Source organism: Gossypium hirsutum, chromosome A05, assembly GCF_007990345.1.
Source record: "Gossypium hirsutum isolate 1008001.06 chromosome A05, Gossypium_hirsutum_v2.1, whole genome shotgun sequence".
NCBI classification, from domain to species: domain Eukaryota; kingdom Viridiplantae; phylum Streptophyta; class Magnoliopsida; order Malvales; family Malvaceae; genus Gossypium; species Gossypium hirsutum.
In genome coordinates this window covers 14,223,616-14,232,103 of record NC_053428.1, presented here as the reverse complement: position 1 = coordinate 14,232,103, position 8,488 = coordinate 14,223,616, and the positions used below count along the sequence as shown (strand labels likewise).

At 32.9% G+C, this 8,488-nt stretch overlaps 1 protein-coding gene across 1 annotated transcript; it reads left to right on the top strand.

The window, feature by feature from the left end:
• The first annotated feature begins 4,051 nt into the window (after window positions 1-4,051).
• Window positions 4,052-8,051, top strand: LOC107958297 (uncharacterized). The gene is made up of 6 exons (XM_016894016.2): window positions 4,052-4,871; window positions 5,259-5,427; window positions 5,556-6,245; window positions 6,617-7,061; window positions 7,145-7,226; window positions 7,597-8,051. The coding sequence occupies exons 1-6, from the start codon at window positions 4,842-4,844 to the stop codon at window positions 7,801-7,803; spliced, it is 1,623 nt and encodes a 540-aa protein (XP_016749505.1). The 5' UTR covers window positions 4,052-4,841; the 3' UTR covers window positions 7,804-8,051.
• The last annotated feature ends 437 nt before the right edge of the window (window positions 8,052-8,488 follow it).

The following is an 8,488-nucleotide window of genomic DNA, read 5'->3' as shown; positions in this document are numbered from 1 at the left end:
ACAATTATAGCTTTATTATATCTCTACTTGTTGAATGTTCAATCATATTGATTTATTTATTCATTAACACATCCAGTTAAATAATACTAACAATACAAAAAATATGTATGGGTGGAGTAGATTAAATTAATAAAATTTTCTTTTAATAATATTTTAAAATTTTATAAATGTATATGCAACACATGATAATCTTTCTATGTTCGGTGTATATAGAGTTTAAAATTTTAAATTTATTCCAACAATTTCTTAACATAGAGATAAAAATATTATGTTGTAAACTGTGAAAATTTGAGTACAATCTCAAATTAATTAACTTAAAAACACAATTTCTTTAATTTTAAGAATAGTAGAACACTGTTCATATTTGTTTTCAAATTTAGGGACTCAATTTGGTTTTTCTATCTTTTATTTGGAGACGATAATTTTTTGTTCTTTTAAGATAAACAGAGAGACTTATCATGCAGTAAAAGAAATTCTAAAGACATAACATAAATTTTTTAAGTTTAAGAATCAATCTGAACTCAAGATTAACAGCAAAAAATTGTCACATGAAATTTAAAAGAATGTTCAGGGACATATCATGCAAGTGCAAGCGTGTGAAGACATGGGAAAATATCTTGGAATTGATATTAGTCTCATGAATAAAAAAAAGTAAGTTCTTGCAACCTGTGATTGACAAAATGGAATAAAGCAGTGCTTTCATGAGACTAATATTTCCAAGATATGCATGCAATCAAGGTTAACATAGGTGGCCTTGAATCAGAAACATGCATGCAATGAACAAAGTACTATTGGCTAAACTTGTTTGGAGGATCACTAATGGTGATAGCTGGCTCATTCAATAAACTGAATGAACTTTACGGCCAGTTTCTGCATTGCTTTTCAAAAGCACTTCTGGCTCCAAAAGTACTTTTGGAAGAAAAGCTGTGCAGAACAAACTGCTTTTGGCTGAAATTTTTTATTTTTCAGAAACTTTTAAAAAGCATTTTTAGTGCTTAATTACTTTTTTACCCCTCTAATAACATAGTACTTCCCTTTTTTTTTCTTGGTATTTAATTACAAACGTGTTAAAATCATTAATTAAAAATAAAAAGATATTTTTTAAAATACTAATTACAAATATTTAATAGTTATATTTAAATATTTAAAATATAGTTTATATATTCTAATTAAATTTTATAAATAATTAATATTTATTGCTTAAAAATATTTAAAATTTATATTTTATATATTAAAATATTAACAAGAAGTTATAATAATTTTTTTATATTCTTACTAAAATATAATAATATTAACTAATTTAAATATTATTTAAATGTATATTTGTTACTTGATAATAACATGTCTAAAATGGACATTTTATTTCTCAAAAACACATTTTAACAGTAATGCTAAACACTCAAATTTTAAACTAAATTTTTCAAAAACTATTCTCAAAAGCACTTTTCCACGGCACTTTTCAAAAATATTGTGAAACTAGCCTTAGTCAAAAATTATTGAATAACTTTCTCCAAACAATAGGAAAATTCAGGGATTCATGGGTATGGAAAAGCATCCTAAAGGGAAAGGAACTATTAAGAGAGAACATCTCGAGGTAAATTCAGAGCGGATGAGTGTAAGTAATGGAGAGAGAGATCAAGAAGGGACAAGTAACATGGAACCTCTGATGAATCTGAGTTGGCATGCAGAATCTTTCTAGTCCAAATCCACTACTTGAGGGACCTTCTAAAACAAGATGGATTCATAAAAATAATGGAGAGTTTTCGATGAAGTCGGCCTACATACAAGCACTAAATAAGAAAGATGGAGTAACAGACTCACTTAACCAGGATATTTCGCAAGAGGTATGGAACTTCATTTGGCTCAGTAAACTCCCCATATAATGTGATTATTTTCCTATGGAAAATTTTTAATGAAGCCCTCCCATGTAAGGTTAATATTAAAAGGAGAATTAACACAGTGGCAACTACGTGTGTCTTCTATCAAGGTGATTGGGAGGATAAAAAGCACCTTTTTCTGGAAATGCTCCTTTGCTAGAGCAGTTTGGTCTGGATCAAAATATATGGTATTCACACTTCGAAGGTTAATTTACAATTGATAAAGGAATGACTAATCCAAAGCATTGACGTGGCTAGATTAGAGAACGAAATCATGAAGGAACACTTTATGGATATGACAATCTATCTTTGGAAGATTTAGACACACAGAAATAAAGCTATGTATGAGAATCTTAGACCAAACCCGATTGCAGTAATAAAAGAAGTGGAGGTGTAAATCTGACATATCCAAAGAACTTTTAGAATGTTTGATAATATACCACCATAAGTTGGGAATAGAGCGGTTGATACAGAAAACATACCTTTGAATAACATGAAAATGCATCGCATTACAATTGAGTGGCCTAGAAGAAATGATCGCATGGCATGAGTGGTTCACATCAGAAACCTAATATAAGAAACGGTTTTTTCATTGAAGGCAACCTTAGACATAGAAATAGCATTATGAGAAAATTGATGCTGTTAAGATTTGTGCTAATAGTGATATAGCAATCTGACATACAGGCTTGCAACATAAAAATTAAAGACAAATTAATTAAGAACATCATTAGAAAGAAATCTATATCAGTATACTCGGAGCAAAAACCAATCCTAAACAGCATCCATTACCTTAGCAAATTGATCAGGATTGACTTAAAAAATTGGGATGTATGGAGAAACACTTAAATGGCTTCAAAGGAAAGTGAAGAAGAAGCTAGTAACGTTGTAATTAATTTTAGTGTTTTTCTTTAATTTTATCTTGTTATTTGATTCAATAAATAAAAAAAGAAAGTATACGATGAAAATTAAACCTAAAAATGTTAAAATAGTAACAACCTTCTCTTTTATCATTTGGCCAAAATATCATGGACTTAGTTCAAGTAATCATGATTAATCAGCTTATTTTCAGCATCTTCTTTTAACGATGAATTTACCAACCTTCTCTCCTTAAAGATATCATCAAAATGTTTTAACGGCTAACGCCTTATAAGCAAGTCCAGTTCTTGATATATATGTTTGGCCCTCAACAATTAACAAGATACAGAAGAAGATTCCGGGAAAAATAAAGCTGAAAGGAAAATTTTACGTAGTTATAAAAGAGAGGAAAAAGAAAAGAAGATGGGTTTGTTTTTATTGCGAAAGAAGGGGGGTTAAAGTGGGTAAGAAAGCGTCATATCTAAGAACTAGATTTGGTAGAAAGTCATGTCAATCGCGTTATTTATCTCCTAAGTATCAACAACAACTGTAAAGATCTTTCAACTTTCACCATTCGCACTTTGTAATAACAAAACAATCCTTATTGGCCACCTCTCAACTACTATTTCTGCATATTTTCCTCTCAGTTTCTTCTTTTTCTGGGGACTCCCTGCCTTGACATCATCTTTTGCTTCCATTTTACCCTTTTCTTTGTCCTTGGTCAAACCACAAGTATACCCTCTGTCCAAAACATCAAATCAAATGTTAAATCGGTCAGGTTTTAATTCATTTATCATTAAAAAGAATTTCATCATTTTGTGCTAAAGATAATAAAAGATGATGACTATTTTATAAGTTTTTTTATGAATTAAATATATTTTGAGAATAAAAAAACTATGTAAATTATGTTTGAATTAAAATTTTATATTTTCAAAGATATTGTGGAGAAAAATATGTCATCCACGTTGGTCAAACATTGGAAAAATGAGGACCACGCTTTAAAGACAATCAGTCAAAAATTCCAGCTCTTTAATACTTAAAATAAAAGATCTTAAATTTAATGATTAGACTCTATCGGTATGCTCCAGTTTGTCATTATTAATCATATCAGCTATGATTTAATTACTACCCCATTTTCCATTATGCTTAATCCTCTAATAATTTCCTTTAAATTTGTTTGTTTTTCGTAAAAACTAAAACTAAAAAAGCAGAGAGAGAGAGAGAGAGAGAAACTGTTCATGATTATGGGTTTTTTTTTTCGTTCTGTTCTGCAAATTTTGTTCATGATTGATGATGACCCAATTTTTTGTTTTAGAAGGAAATGGCAGTTACTATACAGAGCAAAAATGAAATTCTACTTTTTTCATCATTACAGTTCTTGAAAAGGCTATGGTGGTTTTCATGATTTGAGGTTTCAATGTTTTTCTTTGTCTTTTGTTGAGAGAGTAACAAAAGAAACCCCACTTTTCTAATTAATAATAAAAATGTTTTTCTTTTTATTTATATTATTACATATATCTTCACTCGTTTTACAATTTAAGATTAATTCTGTTGGAATGGAAATGATATTCAAATAAATTTTCTTTTAACAATAACAACTCCAAAACTGAAAGTAGTTTTTTTAAGTGATCGGCAATTCCTCGGCTAATTTTTTTAGACTTCAAAGGTTGAAAGTTGGAACTTTAAAAAGAAGCGCCGACCAATATTTTCACACAAGCCGGCCCATCCTGATACGGCCACGTCAGATGGACCAATGGAGGTGCTGATGTGGCGAGATCAGAAATGTAGAAGGTTGTAATGGGGAGACGTGAGAACAAAGAAGCAAGGATCACGATTTGTGAACATTGGTCACCCTGGTCAAACTCAAGTCCGCTACATAACACTCAAAAACACACTGTCATGTTTTTTTTATTTACATTTTCTTTCCTATCTTGCCGTCTCTGTCTCTCCTTGTTTAACTTAGAAGCTCCACCAAGAACGAAAGTTGGAAGGGAGGGGAGGGTTTAGACTCTTATTTTCATTTTCTTTCCTATCTTGCTATCTTTGTCTTTCCTCGTTTAACTTGGAAGCTCCACCGAGAACGAAAGTTGACAGCAAGAGAAAGATCTAATGGAGTATGAGAGAATAGACAAACCTCAGGTAAGCCTATTTTTTTTTCCTTTTTTTTTTTGAGATTTTGTATGCTAATAATGGCTTTGGGTGGTGAATGGTTTATTTATCTGATCTGGGTTTTTTTAACAAATTTCTCAAATTTAAAAGCTTTTGTATGTTGATAATAATTGCTTTGGGTGGTGCTTGATTTCCTTGCTTTTGTATGCATGAAGTTCAATCCTTTTTTTCTTTTATTCAAAATTGGTTGTAAAATGGGAAGGTTGAATTGGCTCGTATTACATTTTCTTGGTATAAATGGGGGCCTGATTTTGAGTTAAAGTTTTCTTGTAATTGATCAGAGTATAATATGGGGCCTGATTTTTGAGTTAAAAGTTTTCTTTCTTTTAAATCCCTTTTTTATAATCTGTACTCCAGAGTGGCATTTCACCAAGTAAATTAAGGATGAAGCTGATGGGGCCTCATCATCATCGAAAGAAGGATGGATCAAACAGCAATTCTTCAAGGACATCTCCATCTAGGATTGAGGATGCTGAGTTTGTCAACAGTCTATTAACCTCTAATAATGAAGATTTTGATGAGGAAGGTTTGTTTCTTTCTCTTATATTGAAGTATGTTCCTTGGCCTGGTTTAGGGCGGGAGCTGGATGAATCCAGCCACGTGTTTTTAGTAAGATTTGCATGCTGATTTAGAGCATATTTGACTGAAATGCAGTTCCCAGCTTAGATGTTGCACCGATTAAAATATCCAATGAGATGGTATCGGGTTCCACCCTGAATGATCAAATTTCTGGCCAAGCAAAGGAGATGGTGCTGCAGGAGAGCATCGAAATGAGCCGTGCTAAATCGCAGCAGTTCCCTCAGAGTGATAATGGGAATTCCAGTGCAATTCATCCAATGAGGACGCTGGAAGATGAAAACCTTGATTATGATAGTAATGCTAGTTCTTCGAGCTTTGAGTTTCATAAAGGGGAGAGAGGAGCAGTACATAACTGCCTGACGAGGTCATCCTCGAGACCTATGTCATCTAAATGGAACGATGCGGAGAAATGGATAATGAACCGGCAAAATGTTCAAGCTACTTATGCTAAGAAGAATGCATTTCACAACCAAGTTAGTCTATATCCAATTTCACATATGGTGAGAGTTGCCCCGGAGTCTGCAAATTATGACCAGAGAACGGCTGTTAGTGGCGTAGCTGACACTAAGAGGGTTGATTTCTATCAGCATGCTGTGCAGATGCCATTCGAGAAGTTCTCTTTTGTTCCTTCAGGAGCTCATCATTTTTCAGCACAATCATATGGAGGGAATCTGTTATTTGATCAGTGTCCTCAAAATAAGGATTTGAGGGAAGTTGCTGAGAGGGATTTATCTTGTACAAAAAGCTCCAAAGAAGATACTACCGGTAAATTTGCATATTGAGCTTTTCTAGTATTTTTCTTTATGAAAATATATACTCATATACTGCGTATGCAGTGATGCACCGGGTGTCCAGGTTCATTATCATTTGATCACCATGACGAGCACTTGCATTACGATGTGATTAAGAACATTGAAATGCTATGACTTGAGTGGATGGATTGTGAGGGTTAAGCCATTATAATTACATATGCATATGCCTGTTTCATATATAGGCTTGACACCATCAAGTAGAGAGTACAAATAAGGGATTATCTCCTTCATATCCAGATCGTTTTTCTATTTTGCTGTGTATTGATCATAGTTCTGTTTTTTGTATCTACTATTTATCTCATACCTTAAGATTTGGCCTTGCAGTTTTTCCTGCAGTACGATCTGTTTGTATGAGAGATATGGGAACAGAAATGACCCCAGTTGCAAGTCAAGAGCCTTCTAGGACTGCTACGCCTGTCGGGGCAACAACCCCACTACGAAGCCCAACATCTTCAATCCCATCTACTCCTCGTGGAGGGGCGTTGTCAATGCCTTTGGACTACAACATAGATGATGAGTCACAGCATTGTCCTGAAAGTGGCAAGAAAGAATTGTCTGAGCGAGAAGCAAAGCTCAAGACAAGAAAAGAGATTGTAGCTCTGGGTGTCCAGCTTGGAAAGATGAATATTGCTGCTTGGGCAAGCAAAGATGAGAAGGAGGCCAATGCATCGTCAGGTGATGCCACTCATATGGAGGAGCTCGAGCGGATTGATTATGAAAAACGAGCAGCTGCATGGCAGGAAGCTGAAAAGTCGAAGCATACAGCAAGGTTCTAATATGTACCGATCTTTTGTGCTTGTTAAACGATTCCCGTCAATTTCTTTGTTCTGAATGCATATAAAAATTTCTCAGGTATAAGCGCGAAGAGATTAAAATTCAAGCATGGGAGAGTCAGCAGAGAGCAAAACTAGAAGCAGAAATGCGGAGAATAGAGGTATCTGAAATCCCTTATTTCATCACATACTCAAAATTACTTCTTATTATAAACATTTAAAGATTATTGATCCTTTTGATGACAACTGATGGTATTAAAGCTCAATGAAAAAGACTAAATCTAAACCAGAAATTAGTAGGAAAGACTTGTGTTTTTCTTAACCTCAAATCTTCTGACACGATTCAACTGTAACGAACCTTGAAATATGGTTGGTTTTAGGTTAATGCAGTTAACTTAGTTAAGTGCCATTACAAATTAATCAAAAGAATTTGACTCGGGAAAGATAGCAATCGATGATAGGGGATAATTCATGTGGCCATATGCTGAGAAATAATTATGATAATAACTACACAAGTCTTCCACCTTTCAGGCCAAAGTAGAGCAAATGAGAGGCCAAGCTCAAGCAAAGATGGTGAAGAAGATTGCTATGTCTAGGCAAAGGTCAGAAGAAAAACGAGCTGCAGCTGAAGCTAGAAAGAATCGGGATGCAGAAAGAACTTCTGCTAAAGCAGAATACATTCGACAAACAGGAAGAATGCCATCATCCCCTTACATGTGTTGTGGTTGGCCGTCATAATAACATTAGTAAACAATCAATCAATAAGAGCAAAACCTGCTCATACACTTATTGAGCCGAAGGTAGCACCTCTTGTAACCTTGTTTTGAGTAGCATTAGTGATGGTGAACGAATGTTGTATTTATAAAACGGCCTAGGTCTTCTTCTTTTTCTTTTTTTCTTTTTTTGTTAGTGTTGTTTACGTGGAAATGTGAAATGAATAGTGCAATTGATGCAATTAATGAAATCATGCATATTTTTGTCCTTAACATACACAAAAGAAGAATATGTCTCTAAATTGGGATATGACATGATAGAGCCTATAAGTTGAAGTTGGAAGTGTCTTTATGTTGGAATATTTTCAAATATTTATAATATTCTAATAACTATAAATAAATGGGTGTAATTAATTAAAAGATTATATTATTTAGTTTTTTAAAAAAGAATTATAATTATTTAATTTTTTAAAAAAGAATTATAATTATTTAAATAATATTATTTGAATAGTTATAATTAATGAATAATTATATGTTTATTTTAAAGAAATTATTATTTAGAAAGATAGCTATTGATGAAAGATGCCTCTATAAAGACACATGAAAATTCTTATAAATAGGAAAGAGATTACTCGAGGTTAATTTGTTTGAAACTCGTTTACACATCAAAGATAGATGGGGCAAATATAACCTTAAAGATAGTGGCTTGA